The sequence below is a fragment of the Coloeus monedula genome (genome assembly GCF_965178545.1).
Source record: "Coloeus monedula genome assembly, chromosome: 9".
NCBI lineage: Eukaryota > Metazoa > Chordata > Aves > Passeriformes > Corvidae > Coloeus > Coloeus monedula.
In genome coordinates, this window is record NC_138789.1 from 18,112,114 (window position 1) to 18,130,761 (window position 18,648).

At 36.5% G+C, this 18,648-nt stretch overlaps 1 protein-coding gene across 7 annotated transcripts in view; it reads left to right on the forward strand.

Moving 5' to 3' along the window:
- TTLL7 (tubulin tyrosine ligase like 7) overlaps nt 1-18,648 on the forward strand; it is a 65,600-nt gene that overhangs the window by 2,175 nt on the left and 44,777 nt on the right. For 6 of the 7 annotated variants that reach the window (XR_014226660.1, XM_082287302.1, XM_082287298.1 and 3 more), the window contains 3 exons: nt 17,108-17,283; nt 17,468-17,599; nt 18,522-18,643. Coding sequence is in view for 6 of the 7 variants with exons in the window: in XM_082287302.1 (XP_082143428.1) it covers nt 17,259-17,283; nt 17,468-17,599; nt 18,522-18,643 (279 nt within the window). In the remaining variant the exon portion in view is untranslated. The remainder of the gene's footprint in view (nt 1-17,107; nt 17,284-17,467; nt 17,600-18,521; nt 18,644-18,648) is intronic. The other variant, XM_082287303.1, reaches the window with a different exon arrangement.

Sequence of the window (18,648 nt, forward strand, 5' to 3'; positions counted from 1 at the left end):
ACATTTTCTAATGTTCTGTGCCTTTTTTTTTATTTTTTTTCTTCTTGCCTATATTTTAATGTTGTATTAAGGAATATTTTTGCGTTTACTAGATGCTTGCAGATGTCTCATACTTATTGAGAACACATTAATCTAAGTATGTAAATCCTTATGAAACAAGAAATTGAAATGAAATCTTAGTGTCTGAAAGAGAGAAATGGATAACATCTTCCAAGCTACCCTGCATCTACTTTTGCAAAGCTTCTGTCTTAAAAAATGCACATGGCAGCATGTTGCAAGATAATTTTTTTCTATGAGTTACTAATGCTTTTTTAATCTTGTGCTGTGATTTTATCAGTGCGAAGATATCTTGTAGAAACCAACAGTGGTAATTTCTCACTTCTATGTGTTTCCACAAATCTTCAGAAAATTCCAAGTGTTATTACTGCCTTGAAGTGTTGTGGCTTTTGGGGCAATCCTAAGCCATGAAGACACTGATTTTTTTTTGATAGGCCTTGTATCAGTCCCTGACAAAAAAGATGAGTGCTTGCCAGTCTTTTTGATGAGGTATTTCCATCATCCATAGTTGACACGCTGACTCTACAATGATCTGAGTGGGAAAGGAATGGTTTGGATTTTCCTAAAAGAGGGAGTTCATTTTATTTGGAAAGGTGCATGCAAACTGTCAAAGCTAAGAAATTTTCACTGCAAGTACCACAGCATACATATTGGAGCGTATTAGCTGGGTTTTGTTTTTCCCTTGTGAACTTTAGAATACTTAGCCCTCGATTAATTTTTATTTTCTATGTACCTAGAAGTTAATTTGGGCCATTTGAATCCTACTGATGGAAGTCAAATGGCCCTTATTAAGCACAAGGAGCTTTTTAGAGCTCCATTAATGCTTACCTAAAGTCCTGCCAGAATGATACTTTGCAACTACTCCTTTTGCAGACATTACAAGCTTCCTGGAATGTTTACCAGAAGCAGTGAAGCTTTTTAACATTAATATTTAAAATACTAATGTATTTTTAAATTTAGAATGGAATTTGTTGATGTCTACTATGATGATGGGTAAAAGAATCATTTGCAATTGAATGGATATGTGAGACAAAAGGTGACATTCTGAAGGAGCCTTTGAACCTGGTGGGCATTAGAGCAAATCTTCCTGTTCCAGGGTCGCAACCCCTTGGAGCCAGAATCTTTCATGCCAGGAGTTTCCGTAGTGCCTTAGTCTATTGAATACTCCTGTTCGTGGCAGTGAAGGCAAGAACCTACAGGGTCTGTAGGGCTTCAAGTAATAGCTTTGTGCTAAGAGCACTTCCCTATTTTCCTCCTTGCCTTCTCTCTTAAATGTTCATACAGCTGGACAATATAGTTTCACAATTCTACCACATTAATTTATACTAATTTACCAACATTTTTGCTCTGCCTTGAATTCCATATGACAGGAAACAAGTTCTAATATATTAGAATAAATTTTTGGCTTTGTGTTTTAGAAGGTTAAATAAAGCAGACATAATGGTTCTTGCTTTCAATATCAGCTTTAATCCGAATACAGCATCTCCAAAATGAAGACCACTGTATACAATTGCACTATTTTTTTTCCCAATGTTAAAAATTAAAGTTCAGGTAGTTAAAAATGTTAAAATATAGATCCACATTGTTTCAAAGGCAATATTTAAAAATATATTCACATGGGGTTTTTATGAGCATTCATTTCTGGGGACAGAGGAACAGTACTGCTTTACAGAGAGCCCAAATTAACAATAATAATGAAAGAAAGACAAAAAACCCCATTCTGGTTTAGGGATCACTTTTCACTTTCTGGAGTGGAGTGAGTGTCATGCCAACTCCCACTTAAGCTTGTATTTGATTTTGGAAGGGTTCCAGATTGAAGTTTAATACGCACCACTGTTCAAACGCACCTTAAATGGCTGCATTACTGTTAATGGATAGAAAAACGGACTGCCTAAAAGGATGGAAGTGCTTTACACTGCAGTTCAGGAACCCTTTGTGGCCAGCAGTAGTAACAGAGTACTAACAGTCACTCTTCAGAAGAAAGAAATGAAGACTAAATCCACTTTTCATATATAATAAATGCAGCAGAAGGAATTGAGTAGGGTGTGGGTTTCGCAGTTAGACACAGCGATGTGTTGACATGTTTATTTTCATCCTTGCTTAGTAGCAAAATGCTAAATATATTCTTCTTTGGTTACATTAAGGTATGTTTCCTTTCAACTTTGTCCTTGGGTTGACATGTGTTTGTTTTATTTTTAGCACTTGAAAACCAACAGAGTTACATCCCTATAGGGTGCGGTGGAAGCACTGGAATATAGCACGAGAAAATGAAATCAGATGCTTAATACTGAATTGTTGCAGGTGAAGAGGCAAAGATCTTGATACTGATTATGACCAAAAAAAACCAAGTGGACAGACAGTACAGAATATTGTGAGATTTGGTGGGGAAATCACTCTTATCTGCTTGCTCAGAATGAAATTTTCTTGAAAAATACAGAATAGAGCTATGTGATAGAAGACTGGGCTTTCTATGCTTTTGTGGGTGGCTGTCAAGTGTTTAGTGTTCATTGAACATGAAATTCTGTGAATTTGTAATAGTGTTTTATCCTTTCAAGCTTATCTTGGTGGTGTGGAAGGTGGGAGAAACATGCAAAAATGCTTCATATGAATTATTGGTGAAAGAAATCTCAAAGATGTGCAATTTATTCACCCAGGAAAACTACCCTTTGAATTACATTTTATTTCATTGGGCTTTTTAGAGGGTTATAATATTACCCTAACTTTTTATGTCAACCTGAAGTCTTTGAAAGACTATAAACTACTAGTGAACATTAACAATTAGGCATTAATTTGAATAAAAAGGGGGTTTTCTTACTTAAAAATGAGCAAGAATGATCTGAGAACACAAATTTGGTTCATTTTGTGCCACTTAAAAAATGGAAGCATTTACTGAAAAGAATGTTTCTGAGGATGGAAAGGAGATAACCAGTGAGTAAAATAAAGCATAAAGATACAGGAATCAGTGCTGTTTCAAGCCAAAACTGTTGCAAATTCATAGAGTTGGGAATCTTGTAGGATATCATGCTGGTTTTGGCTGGGGTAGTGTTAATTTTCTCCACAGTACATAGTTTGGGGCTACATTTTGCATTTGTGCTCAAAACAGTGTTGATAATAAAGATGTTTTTGTTATTGCTGAGCAGGGCTAATACAGAGCCAAGGCCTTTTCTGCTTCTTGCCGCGCTGGCAAGGAGACTGGGGATGCCTGGGAAATTGGGAGGGGACACAGCTGGGACAGCAGATCCCAACCCACCAAAGGGATATCCCTTACCATATGACATCATGTTCAGCCTATAAAGAGGGGTGAAGAAGGAGGAAGGGGGGGATGTATGGAGTGATGTCTTGTCTTCCCAAATAACTGGTTACTCCTGATGGTGCCCTGGTTTCCTGAGCATTGTTTAACATCTGCCTGCCCTTGGGAAGTGGTTAATGAATTCCTTGTTTTGCTTTTCTTGTGCATGCAGCTCTTGCTTTCCCTGTTAAACTGTCTTTATCTCAACCCACGACTTTTCCTGCTTTAATCCTGATTCTCTCACCCATCCTGGGAGACTGAGCTGGTGGGGAAGGGAGCGAGTGGCTTCATGGTGCTTAGTTGGCAACTCAGCTTAGACCGTGACAGACATTGACCCAGAGCAGCATCCACAAGTGCAGAAACGGAAAACAAGTAAGGGAACAATACCGAGTTAGATTTGAAATTCTGGACACCAGTTGAGAAATTATGCAGTTAATGACCCTGAGCAGTCAATTAAAAAAGCCTATATATTCGTTCTATTGCCTCTAGGTATAAAGAGAAAATGAAAGGACATTGTGACCTTTTTGCCAAAAGCAACACTCAGGAATACAAACACATATAGGAAGCAAGTCTTTGATATCTTATGAGAAAATGAAATAAAATTTATGAGAAATGAAAACAAAAAAGAAGATATATTCTTGTGAACTTGTGTTTGGGAAGGTCTGGTGCAGATAGTCAACTCACCATTCAGTTTCATTGATAGAGAAATACCTCTCAGTCATGGGACATACATACATAATACAGTTCCAGCTGTTTGAAGATAATAGATTAATGGCACAGTTGAAGCTGAGTCTCTGCAAAAGCTGGATCTAAGACACCTGGAACCAGAACAGTACAAGGACCCATGAGGAAAAGTCATCTGCGGGAAGAGATGCCCAGATTTCACTACCAGTTCTGTTCTTCCACAGGAACTTGCATCTCTGTTGGTTGCACTGAGTTTCCTCCTATAATTTCCTAGTGTTTCAAAGTCCTTGAAGTAATTTCTTCAATTTTGGAAGATGTACTATCTTCCATCTGGCTAATCATCACGAAGTAGAGGCCTTAGTTCTTGGTGTTTGGGGTTTTTTTGTGTTTTTTTTGTTTGTTTGTGTGTGTGAAATGGAGAACTGTACTTATGAACTGGGGAAAATTGCAACAAACTGTTAGAGCTACTGAATTTTCAGCCTTATTTCTTTGTACTTAGGGTACAAACCTGGGCATTTGTTTGTTTTTCTATTTCACTTGAATGGGCAAGCAAGAGAGACATTCTCTGTGGTCCAGAAAGAGTATCTGCTCTTACCATTTGCAAACTAAGGGGGTAGGAAGTAAGGGGAAATGTCTTTTACATACATTGTAGCCTTCATACATTTTGCTCCCAGCAGCATTCTAACTGCATTGGATTTCCAAAGGCTGGTGTTCGGGTTAGTAGCACTACCAACGGTTTATGTGAATATATCCTTCCCCATCTAACTAGACTCTATCCATAATACTTCATCCTTGTAGGATAAGTGTGGCAGCAGTGGTGCAGTCAGTCTTGTCTGGCACATCTGATGGGCCTGACTCCTATAAAACTAATGCGAAAGAATGAGTGGACTTGGTGTCTCCAGTTTTCTTCCATGGTTGTTCTTTTTTGGTGGCTTTTGTTTGTTCATTCTTTTCTGTGGGGGGAGAGTAATCCATTTGAACAACAGAACTTTCCAAACCTTTTATTGTCAGATATCCTTTAGGGTCCACAGTCCATATACATGTACTGCGCTGTCAAATCAGAGCAATCTTTTCTTAATCTAAAATAATAATATGACAAAGAAAAGTCATCTTGGGAAGTGATGTTAGAAAATAATTTCTAATTGATATAAATTGACATTGTAAAAGAAAACAACCTCATTTAAGGAATATGAATGATTTCAGAATACTACAGAAAAAGCTGTTCCAGTAAAGGAAGTACCTTTTCTCTTTCCGTCATTTCACTTAATATTTTATTTGGTTTAAAAATTGATCTATAAGATTGTAATGCTGGCCTCACCAAAAGCAAAAAGGTTTGATTTTAAAGCTCAAATCTCATTGGTCCAAGGCTGGAAGAGAATGAGAATCTTTTTTCTTATTGCAAATTATTAACTTCTTTAGCCCTCTTCTATGCTAGTGTCTTGTGTTGTGATCTTGACCTCTTAATTCTACATTTGGAGAAACCATTGTCCTGGTTACAGTAGCTCATATCCCTGTTATATCTCTTTCCAGTCACTGAGTCATTTTCTGTTTTTAGATTTTACTTCTTGTTAGCTTATTGTTATGACTAAATCCTACTGACTTTCTTCCCACGACTCTTGTCACTAAGTAAAGTGGGAAATAATGCATTCTTTTCTTAAAGCATATATCATGTCTTTGTCTTGCCACCCAAAACACAGGGAGAAAATACCTAGAAAGGGTTAAGAAAGAGATCTAAAAAGTGCTAGAGATAGGCTAAATGGGAAGGAGCTGCTGCTGCAGCCGGTCTTTCCCTGGTGTTTTACTGCCTGAAACTGTATCAGCTGTCAATTATTGATAGAAAAACCTGTTTCTGGAGGGCTGATTCTTCAGATGCAACACTAATGGTAAGTGATTTCATTTTGTTACTTCTACTGCAGAATTATTTTACATCTGTTTCTATATCAGTGGGAGGTTCTGGTATGACTGTGTGCTCTGCAGTATGTAATCTTGTCAGCTAAATCCATGATAAATAAAGATTTTGCACTTTTATCAGGAATTGTATGCAAAAGAATTTGATATATCATCCTGCCACGTGTTGCTGCAAAGGTTTTGCTTGTTTGTTTCTGATTTTTTGTTTGTATATTTTTTTTCACTATGATCCTCTCTTACAGACTATGTTAATTGAAATCCACTGCTTTCAGTTTGAATGCTCATGCATTCTGTCCACCACATATATTTTGCAATGAGTTCTTTTTCTGGGATTCTTGTTCCTTTTTAATATTTTTACGCTTTTTCTCATCCATCCTTGAGCTTGCAGTTTATCTTTCCTTATAACAGAGAACTAGATTCAGGAGCATCTACTGAATGCAGTAAACTGTGAACCGTTAGTTAGAAAAAATATGCTTGTGGAGAGCAGCATGAAGCATTTTCTGTGGCAGTATATCTATATATCACCTGCATGGTAATTCTTGTTCCTAAACATGTGAATCCTGCATGAGCTGTGAAATATGAAGTCCTGCCTCTGGACAGCCAAGCAATTCTGAAAGTGATACTTGAAGCTTGTAATCTTTGACAAGAAAGAGAGAAATTTGGCGTCAACTCAGTTAGTTTGATCTGTAATTTCTACTGTGGTGAAAGTTTGATTTAAATGGACCCTAGTTTTGACATGAATGAGACCAGAGTCTGTGTCTTAATTATAGTTCTGAATTGTGTCATCAGCAGGTCTGTCCTGGAACAGAAACATCATGATATAAAGTCCACAAAAGTCAATAGAAATATCTGTATTTACTTCACTAGGTTGCAGAGAAAATCCTGTATGGTTGATCTCATCAAAACTATAGACTTGAAAAAAAATTTTAATTTCTGTATGTATCTTCAGAATGATGGAACTGGGAAATTTCCTGAAGAAAGCTTTTTCTTCCTTTGAGCAAAGGAGCATAAAAATTGGGAAGAAATTTCATGTTTGTGAAGTAATTGAGAGTACTTCATCAATAGCCAACTATGAATGCCAGTTTATTCTCCTTTATTTTCTGTTTGTATGTCAGTTGTGATCTTCTCCATTCACATTTGTACTAACACTTTGCATAAAACTTTTTCTGAAAGATTTATTGTTCTGGTTATTAGGTGTGTTGTAACTTTTCCATACCTTTGGATTTAAAAATGCCTTTGACTCAGTTCAGTGTATTTCTTTTTTCCTCATCTGTGGTTATGAGGCAAATATACTGCTCTCTGGCTACAAATATTCTTCTATAGTGTGAAGGGTATGATATGCCTGAGACAGTCAGAAGTACAAAATATGTATGCTATAACATAGTAAGAAATTAATGTATTTGTTTCTTTAGAATATTTGAAAAGCAGTTAGCTTTGCAGCCAGCATGCATTTGACTATGTAAGTTTGTGCATTTCTTTTTCATTAAGAATGCCCCTTTAAAAAATTTAAGATTAAAGCAATAAAAAATAAAATTGGTCCTTGCTAAATGAATTGAATATCCCACTGCTCTAGCCTCTGGTTGAAGACTTTTATTTCAGAATACTTTTCAAGTGTAACTCTTAGCTCTTAATCTTAACCAACACTTTTTTTTTTTTTTTAATTAAAAAAAAAAAAAAGTAAGAAAAAAAAGTAAGACACACACCAGAACCACTTACTTTTAAGTGTGGCTTTTTGGGACTTGACCAAGATGGATGAGGACAGGACTAACTGTGATACTGTTCCAAACCTGGAACACTGCTTCTGCTGTGTTTAAAGCAATGGAGGCAATAGTCATGCTTAGGGCCGTTATCTCCTCAGATTTTGGAATTATTTTAAACTACATTAAAAGCTCTGGTGCTATTGTCAGTATGGGCTCTGCAGCTTAGAGGCAATGTGTGATTGCTCAATAAATAAACTGTTGAATACTACAGGGGTACCTCAGTAATGCTGTACTTAGCATTCAGAAAATACATTATCCTGATCCTATGAGTTCAAGCAAATCCCAGAAAACTATTTTTTGGTAGGCTATTCTCATGTTTTAAGCAAAAATTAAAGATAGTGTGTATGAAGTCTGGGGCACTTCACTTTTCCCTTTTGTTTTGGGTATTCAAAATATTCAATTTAGAATCAATATTTAAGATATTATTTTTCTAGGCTTTGTGACTACATGCTGTATTTCTTTACAGGTGAGCAGTATTTACACAAAATATTTCTATAGTAGGATAATGGAGTCTCATCTCATTACTGATGAGGATAGTGACTATTGAGATCCCTTACAATGGTTAAAATTGTGTGACGCAGAGGGTTTGGAGCCAATCCAGCCTTTAAGGGAATTTCTATAAATCAGGTCAATTCATTTAAAGAAGCTTCTGAGGGCCCACATCCTTTTGAAACTGCTTGATGTTTTCCTGTTTTGATTTGCAAAAATATTTCCAAATCAGTGGTACCCCACTGAGGCCCAAGGACTAAGCTGTGGGGAGGAAAACGTGTTTTTGTGAAATGTTTTGTGGCTGCTGGAGTTTCTGGTTATTTATCAGCTGTTTGCAAACTGTTGCAAGCACTGAGTGTTGGCTGCAGTAGTCTCAGTGATATTGTAGGCCAACTGTGAATATTTCTGACTGTCACTTGTTGTTTACAGAATAGAAGTATATGACAGTCATTAAAATGTCAGAGGTCTACCAACACTCATACAAGCATACAAGTATTGCCAGTGGAGCTGAGCAAATGATTTCACAGTTGGAAATGTCAGGATCATGTGATCAAGAATTTGGTGATTATGTTAGAGCACCTTTCTTGTACTTTCATGGTCAAGAAGTCTTTGAATAAATGTTTCTTGTGATTGCAAGAAACTTGTTTTTGGTGATTTATTCAAGATCTGATTATTGTCTTAACATTTGCACATCAGGTGCTGAAACTACAGGCTAATGTCTGCCAGTTTAAATTTCAGACTGCTGTGAGAGTGTCACCCTTGTTGCTAAACTAGAAAACATTGTTATGTGGCAGCATGTGAATTAGGATGATGTAATCTTCAATCAGAGTTGTTGTGGGCTGGGTGTGAGGATTGCAGCCCATGTCTAGTGATGCTGATATGAATCTATGAATTGCAGGCCTATAAAATATGAGATGAAATGAGGCAGACCAACATGGGGCTGAGGCGTGGCTCTTGTGATACACAGAACTCTGTAGAAATTAATTTAACTATATTTGTGTTCTTGTGTTCCTGAGCTTGAGGTTGTTTTCACACTAAGCCAATGCTGCCAGCTTGAAGCAAGGGAGAGAGAATTTGACGTGTGAGGGGGAACCGTCTAAAGATATCTTTTTCTCTTTTTTTTTTCTTCCCCAAGATCCTTAGCAAATCTCTCCCCAAGGTCTATTTATAATATAATGAATCACTGCAAACATATCAGCTTCATTAAAGATTAGTGCTTTTTATACTAAGACAGCTCTGCTGATATATGTAAAATGTTAAATTGTCCTATCTTGTAGATCCCTAAGGCCTCTAGCTCTTACTAGAGAAATAAATCTTTTGAGAAGTAAATGATAGAAAAAGAAAGGAGTAGTATAATTCCAGCGGTGGTTAGTATGTGGTGTACACAATTTCGAGCACCCTGTGATAGCTGTTGGTGTGTGTTGAGGTGCTGTAATGAAAAGAAGGGATGGCGCACTGTGAAGTCAAAAGCAGAGCAGAGATGCTCCCAAAGGTGCCCCAACTCAAATTCCTCTTCTAAGTCTTTCTTGTTTACCTTTCCCCCTACCAAACCCAAAATATTGATGTCAGACCTCAATATTACTATAACACCAGTATCATTATGGCACATTATCATCTCTGTTTGATTCATTAGAGGCCGTGGCTGTCCCGCCACAGAGTGGTGGCCCTTAGTGTGTGTCAGTCCATCAGTGAGTGTGGCTTCTTGCACTCAGTCCTCAAGACAAAGCAAACAATGTCCTTGTGCTGTTTGGTTCAAAGGAATGCTTCATGTGAGGTGACAGGGGTCCAGCCCTACTATGGCCATGGGTATTGGCCACACAGCTGTTGCTTGCAGAGCTGATGTGGCTGATAGGCTCAAATGGTGTGGGTGTTTCTAGGCTGAAAATGCCTACAGCACACTGTTCTAAATGAAGGTGAAATGGTTGTATATAATATATTTATATACAACCATTTCTTAAATACATATATATACACATTAAAAAACGGTTGTATATAATGATATATATATATATATATAAATATTAAACAATGGTTGCATATAATGGTTCTATAATAATTAGAGATTGGCTTCCATTCAGCAGTGTTCAGTGGAACTCCCTGAGATCAGGGGCTAGGAATACTTTTATGTTCCAGAGTTAGTGAAATGTTGTCCTGCTGTCAGATTTATGGTGTTATTGACACTTACTGAAGTGGTGAACAGTAATACAAGAACTATGCATTGTCTCTGCTTTTTGCTGGCAGATAGTAGAATGTGAAATCTGATTTTTTTTTAGCAGTAAGTGACAGAGATTTGTATTTTCTGAAATTTAGATTTCACTGTATAAAAGCACTGTTAGACTTGCTTGTTTGAGTAATTTTGTCAATATTTTTCCTTGCCATTACGAATGCTAAATAATATTTATTTAAAGTTCACATAATTTTATTTTTGAATTACTGATTTGTAAGTCATGCAGATTCTTTTCTCTTGTCTTGTCAATTAATATATTGTCTATGTTTTGTTGAACAAGTTAAGAGATTCAAGCCTTGACCTTTTACTGTAGTTTTCTAATTTGGTCTCACTTTCTTTGTTGGCCCTCTTTCAATATTCAAACCATAACTACGAAACTCTATAGTATTCAATTTTCTAACAGTCTGAAATATGTTATCACATTAGAAAGGGCTTTTGAAGGGTGAGAATGAGCAAACAGATAGTCACATTGTGTGCTCTGCTATGAAAGTCACTTTGGAGGTCATTTTTTAAACAGAAAATCAATCTTCAGGTTTGAAAGATTTGACATAGATTTAAATTTGGCCAATGATTCGAAGTTTCATTTTGGAAAATGGATGAACGCAAAAAGAAGCAATATTACTTCAAGATGCCACTGAAAATAAAAATTTGCTTCTTTGCTCAGTTGTGATCTCTGTGAGTAGGAAAGTATTAATGCCTGTGAAACTGATGTGAAACTTCCACTATTTTAGCAGCTTCTAATACATTTCCTGTTTTCTGAAATCAGGGACTCTATGCTTATCATTTCACAGATGTTTTGTGACACTAAACAATGAAAAATTTCAATCCAAAGCTGTGAAGTGCAAAGTCAGGAGAAGACCAAAGTAAAATCTCCCATGAACTAACACTGGAAAGCTCCCGGGGCTCTCTACCACTGTGTGTTGGTGAGCCTTGGAGCTGGCACTGAAGGGTCATCTCCTGGCTGGACTCCAGCGATTTAAGATAACACGCTGTAGCTTGGCTTGATCATTTGTTTTGGTGGCTTAGGGAAATGTTAGAAGCTTCAGAAATGCTGCCCGTTTGGATAAACTAGTTCAGACAATTGTTTTACAGAACTGCATGATTCAAAAAAAGTAAATCGTATTTGTAGCTCGTGTCTGTCCATTTAGCAAATCAAACACCTGAGAACTCAGTACATTCACTTTATCTAAAAGAACTGCTGAATAAACGTCTCATGTCTTTGATGGTGGGAATGAGGGATGTTTAAATTAATAGACTTCATTTGACTGCAGAATATTTTGAATCAAACCCTAATTATATGCAATTTTAAGCCAGCTGACAGATAGCCTTTTAAAAACAAGCTTGTCACTTTGACATATCAAGCCTCAAAATGAGGATTACTTTTTGCATGTAGAATTTCTCTGTAAGAGTGAGAACTTACCACTGACTTGTTCTTTGAGCATGTAACAATAAAACTGGTCACTATGCTTGCTTGTAGCTGGAACACTTCAACATACATTTTATAAGGACATATATTTTAAAAAAATCATGAAAGGGTGTGAGGCTTTTAGTTCTGTGATTTCATTACTGAAAATTGTTATTATCTTGCTGAGCGTGGTACTGAAATAGGCATTTTTCTCTATTATAATTTCTGTTGATTTCTTAATCTCATTTTGAATCTGCATTTTATATCTTAATTCCAGATCAACAGTAGATTATAGGTTTGCATAACTGTAATAAATAGCACACCTCTCACTACAGTGTATCCAGGCTTCCACATGCTAAGATCTAAGGGTAAATGACTTAATTGTTAGATTGAGAAAACGCAGAACTCAAAATGTTTGCTAGGTCAATGCTCTGAAGACTATGTCCACGTCTTTCTTTTTCCTGTTTCTGTGAAATTTTTGTTATTTTAGCTTTCCAGCTAATTGGAGAGTGAGGATTGCAGCACTGTGATGATGTTCTTCCATACCTGTGGTCACCTGCCAAGTTCTGTAACTGTATCTCCAGTGTGTCTCCAATTCACTGCGAAAGCTCCTTATGTCAGGGGCTTTGTGGGTTTCTTTCCAGCTACTCTGCATTTCCAGACACTTGTGACAGCACTGAGTAAATTGCACTAATGGGCTCAGAGGAAAGCAGTCTGCTAGTTCGAAAATCTGTTCTAAAATATTCCACTGTTGATGAGTGATTACTTATCTGTACCCAAAGAATTCAGGAAATTGCCCTGACAATCCATTTTTGTACAATTTCACCTTGGTATGTAAGATGTTAGTTGTTTTTGAGAGGTCTTGAAATATGTACCATGGCTTAAGATCTGAAGTCCTGTTTTCTCTTCATGTATGTAAAGTTAAGCACCTGTATAACCCTGGGCACCAGTAGTGTCACAATTGCTTAGAAGGAAGGAAGTTCACATTAAAAACAGTACACTGAGTGATGTGTGGAACACAGAGTATTTTGTAGCAGGTGATTCTACCATTCTTAGTGATTAAATCCATCAGATTAAATCCATTTTAAATGTGCATATGCAATCTAGTCTCTTTTCTCAGGGTGCATAGTTGTGGTTTTATAGTTACTGGTATGATCCAAACCAGGTTGAAGAATCTCATTGACCTGAGTTGTTTGGATGCGATTCTCAAATTCCACTACTTTATTTTCAGTTTGAATTTGACTCTCCCTGCTCTTTTTTGATCTGATTAATTAAACCTTTTTCTGGGATGTTTACTGTTCAGGAAAAAAAAAGGGGGTGGGGTCTAATGACATAAAATTGCTATTTAGAGATTAAAAATAACATTTTCAGGCCCAGATTGCACTAAGACATAAAGTGAAGGCTCATGAAAAGCAGAGGTCACTTGTGAGTAGTTTGGATAAAAAACCCCAGGAAATTAGAGAGGGATTTGGTAAAAATAGGTACATATAAGCTAGATCAGGAGAATATTTTTCAGGCAGTTTACTAACTTACTATGATACCCTTAATTTGTGTAACAGCATGAAATACTATTAATTTTTGAGTTTGTAGAATATATTACAACTTGGCAATGAATCATTCTTTTAAACTGTAAACCACTTCTTTCCACTGTTCCCTGCTCTTTACCAAGGCCCTCTCATATCTTGCTCAGACTGTTCCTTTAAATGGACTTGAGCATCTGCTGTGTTCTCTGTCTGTGTGCAACACTTCCCTCTCCAGCAAGAGTATCCTGCCTCTCCTGTCCCTGGAGGAAAAAAAGATCCTTCTTTCTTTTCTTTTTTGTTTGGTCTTCTGTGCCTTTCTAGGACAGGACTGTGTGCAATGTATCTCTCCTACTGTCACTCTCACACCTTTGCCAGGCAGCTGTAAAGATAACATCTCATCATTTTTTTCCCCTGTAGAGCACTTTTAGTCAAAGTGCTTGTTTATATAAGAATGTGCTAACCTTATGAGGATGCATTGATTTCTTCTTCACAAGTCTTTCTCCACTTACATGTTAACCATTTTTGTTCCGCTACCCTTGAATCTGTACGGTTGAGCAACAGACCTTCACCAATTTATGTGTATCAGGATTTCAGGAGGGAAATGGTATATGCAGCAGGAACTGCAATCCTTTTCTGCTTGAGTGTGAATTCAGAGATTTCTGACAGCTGACTTGCTCCAAAAGTCCCAGTTTGAAAATAGAATGCTTTCTTCTATGTTATTAAAAGCAATCTCTTAGAAACAGGTCTCTCAGGTAGATTACTAGTGAGATATGCCTCTACATTGTTGTAGCTGAATGCGGGTTATAGGTTATGCTTATTTTATAAGTAAAAACTTGTCACAGGTATAAGAACTGACTCAGAATTTGATGTAATCACAACCTGACAGTGCTGCTGCTGTTATTGTGCATGATCTGGGTGAGTCCTGCAATAAGCTTTGCTCTGTAAGTGGCAGAGGCTGCCTGCAGAGCAGTCTGTGCTGCAAGTCTTTTCCTTCAGCTGTGCTCTGACCTGGGAGTAGGGCTTGGCAATAATAACAAATCAGGAGGTGTGAGCTAGAAGAAGGTGCCTGGCAAGGACCTGGGTCAGAGAGCAAAGTAATTTTGGGATGATTTCTGCTGTATAGAATTAAAAAAGATGTGTAGGAGCTTGTGGTTGCCAGGGCCTGTGCACTGCCACATTGCCTGTCAGTGCTCTGTCAGAGTGTGCTCTTCTCCTTCCAGCTCCCTCCTCTCAGCAGCAGCCCTGCATCTTATGTAAAATATTTTGGAAAACTAATGGTTTAGAACTGCTGGTGCTTTGGTATTCAGTGAAATGGTTGGTTGAAGATGGGCTACTGAAGAGAAGTGAGGCAGTTGTAAAACAATTTTGAGTCATTGCATACTAGCTTAGGTCAGAATACAGTTTAACTTTATTGCTATGGGATGTTGCTTTTGAGAAGTTAAAATCCTAAAGTAAGTTTGAGTACAGAGTACAGTCCCATTATTTTGTTTTCCATACCGTTGAACTACTGATTTTCCTTAGAATAATCTTAAGGTGGCCATAAATTTTTACCATCAACTCATGTATTTGGGCTTAAAAGTTGACTGGTCACAGACCTTGAGTGTTGGTACTTCATATTTAGACCTTAAAGAGTATTCTTTTGAGAAGAATAGAATAGTGTCTAAAAAAAAGCAGTAATTCAGCAGTGTGGTGTAGTTTGGAATTTTATGGTCCACCTTCAGAATACAGTGTATTATAGTAACTTTGGGGAGATAATTTTCTGTGATTGTAAGATGAGTGAAAGCTCTATGAGCTGCTTGCTTTTTATTAGCATATCATAGCTTGTAAATCATGCTATATTAGTAAAGGGCTGGCGTTTCTCACAGGGCAATGTTAGTCCTCTTAACATTCTTCCAAATTTATTAAAAGTTTTTAGTCAGTACAGCAAAGAAATAACTACCAGGCATTTTTGTACATTCACAGAAGTCCTTAACTGGCTAACAGACATACTTCAGTATTATTCCCAGGAACTAAACATGTCTTGTACTCTGGTGGTGTTCTTAGCCTGAGAAACAGATAACATGCAATAGCCAGTGAGTCACTGTGCCCAGCACTGCTTTTCCTTCACAGCGGTTTTAAGGAGGGCGAATGCTTTGCTTTCCCAACTCTGTTTCTAATTTTAGTATGCCAGCAGGCTTGAGGACTTTCAGGCCACCTTCTCAGATAATGTCATCCAAAATATTCAAACTTCAAAATGGCTGGGTGTTACTGCTGTGCTGTCTGACATTGTGTATGCAACATCTCCTATTCTTTGTGGAAAAATACACAGGGACACTAAATGAACACGAGGGAGAGTTGGTTGTCTTGTTACAAAGCAGATTTTGGCTCCTAATACATTTGTGACAGTCATAAAAGAACTATAATCTGTTCTTTTTATCCTTTTGCATTACTGGGCTGTTAAGGGTAAATATCTGTCTTGAAAGGAAGTTAGATCTTGCAGCACAAAATATTTGTTTTTATATTTTCTTAAAAGGCAGGTTACTTGCCCAGAACATATGTACATCTCTTTCTCCTCTTTTGTGTGTACACACACAGACAAAGAAAAAATGTGGATTTATAAGTAATGTTTTGGTAGTTTTGTTAATGCACATCTTGTCCAGTCTTATGGCCAAATATATTTCGCATCATAGGTCATGGCTGAATTTGACTTTGCTGTAATTTTCTGCTATTTATAGTAGAAGAAATTCCTTGAGCTCTCTATAAAGCTGTTTTAAATTAGTCTTGCAATCACCAAAAGCAGCAATATAAACTGATCTAAAGCTAGTGTGAGGAACTTTAGCTACACATAACTTCAGAAAAGAAGTTAAAGCATTTAAAAGTCAGTAACATATTATATATGTTTTGAAAACTTGTAAATTTGAGGCAGCCTGCCAAAGACAGCATTTGTTTCCTTGCAGACTTTGGTATAACAGTGCTGCATGCCTGAAGTCATGTAGCAGTGTGTTTAGAAGTGATTTATTCCTGAGGTTTTTTCCCTAATATTTTAATCCATTGTTCTTATGTGCTTAAGCTGGACCTAAAAATCTTTTTTAATATGTGTGATTTTTCATGTAGTGCTGTATGCATGAGGGAAAAAAAGAAAAAGGAATTTTGTGTGAGTGTAGATGTAAAAAATAGCCTTTTATGTAAATAAATGCTCACTTTAAAAACTGAAAATTGATGTGTTTGCCAACCCAAAATGTCTTCAGATTATATCTGTTGTGTCATGACGTGGTCATGAAACTGCAGCCATGTTACCACATGGTTGTTGGACAACTGCTTTAAAAAACATTGAAAAGTGAAAAAGAGGAAACAGATTATTAGTGTGATTTCAGTTATTTCCCATTTGGTACTGAAAACCTGTCATACAGAGTGTCTGATTTTAATTTTTTACTTAAAACATGGTTTAAAATGACTATAAATTATTTGAGCTTTGTGGAGATAGAAAGTGGAAGTATTGATTGGAAGTATTTTCATGTCCAAAATGTCCCATGCCCAAATCAGAAAAACAGGTAATATAATTTACTTTTGAAAATTAACACTGCAAAATGATGTTGCCCAGAAAGAAAATAATCAAACTGCAATGAATAAAGTTTTGTATTTACAATAGCTTCATCAATCTTCTAAAACAAGCAATTCTTTATACATGTTATTAAAAGTGTATTCATATTTAGTTTCCTGCTGTTTACTTTTTTTTTTCAGGATTTCTCTATGACAAAGTCTCTCTTTACATTTTTTTAAACCCAGGTATCTACCCATTCCAGATCTAATATTTTCTACAACCAGAGACTGAAATGGCATGACTGGAGTTTTAAGTAATTTGGCTTTGACAGTTTCACCACTTACTGAGAACTTGGAACAGAATTTGAATTCTATTTCTGCACTATCCTAGATTATAATGCCATCCTTTCCTAATGAGGGAGGTATGCTAGTCTTGGATTTTTATATACCCTATGAATTATTCATTATGCCTGTACATATAAGTTGTGATGAAGTATGTATTTTTAGTTAATTTGTATATTATTTGTATATTATTATTTGTATATTATTTGTATTTTATTATTTGAGATATAAAAATGTTGATAGTTGCAACATTATTTTTCAAAGATAACCATGGAACTGCTCCTCTGACTTTGAGTTCGGAACTACCCTATCAGAGCACAATTAAAAGAAAAGTCAGAAAGAAGAAGAAGAATGGAGTCATCACTGCAAATATTGCTGGCACAAAATATGAAATTGGTAGGAAGCTGCATATTTTGTTTTCATCCTAATAGCCTTTGATGTGAGAGAATTTCTGATTAATGGAGTGAATTAATGGACTTTGCATCAAGCTGACACTGAGGCATTTCTGAAGGAGTTTATTTTGTTAGAAATCTGGGGTTTTCTTGTAACACTGAATTCATAGCTTGGAATACTGTGCATCTATTAACCCCCACTTATTACTCATTAATTCCCATATGTTACTCATATTAATCCCTGTTTGTTACCTTGAAATGTAAAAACTTAAGTAATCAAGAAGGCTGTGGAAGAACCTTCTAAATATGTGTTATGTATGTGTTTGGAGGTTTACTTAAAGCCTTGAAAGATGAGCAGTGTAAATTCAATATTCCAGTTATTATACAGAGGCTTCTCAAGAAAATCTGTTAATGTTTTGTATTTTCATGCTTGATACTAAAATCTTTTTTTCCTAGAATCAGTCATGCATGGCACATAATCAGTCTTTTTTTTAATTAAAATAATGCATGCATTTGCTTTTGCAACACTGTACCTTGTCTAAGGAGGCATTTTTGTCCCTATCTGCAGTGACACTTACAGTCATCACTGTTTTAAAATTAACTTACGGCATAACCTAGATTAAATCTAACTGCTGTACAAGAGGATTTTTGCAGGATGTTTGGGGAATATGTTGAAGCTCTTTGCAGTTCCCATCAGTGGTTGTGCTGATTCCTGCCTCACTGTATGGTGCTGTAACATTGTAATGGCAGGTTTGCAATAGACTGATGGAAATATTGCAAGATAAATAGCTTGCCATGCTAACATTGTTCTCAGACAAAGGATTCTATATCGGAAGTGTTTAGAATCTTAATTGATTTTTTAAATGTTGAAAATTAATCTATTTAGGAGATTCAAAATAGTCCCTAAATGTGTGGTTTCTCCATAGTACGTGTAGTAATACAAGAAATGGGATTCGTGAAAACACGTGATGAGGATGAAACAGCAAATCTTATCTGGAGTGATTGTGCTGTGCAGCAAGAGAAGATTGCTGAACTGAGAAACTATCAGGTACA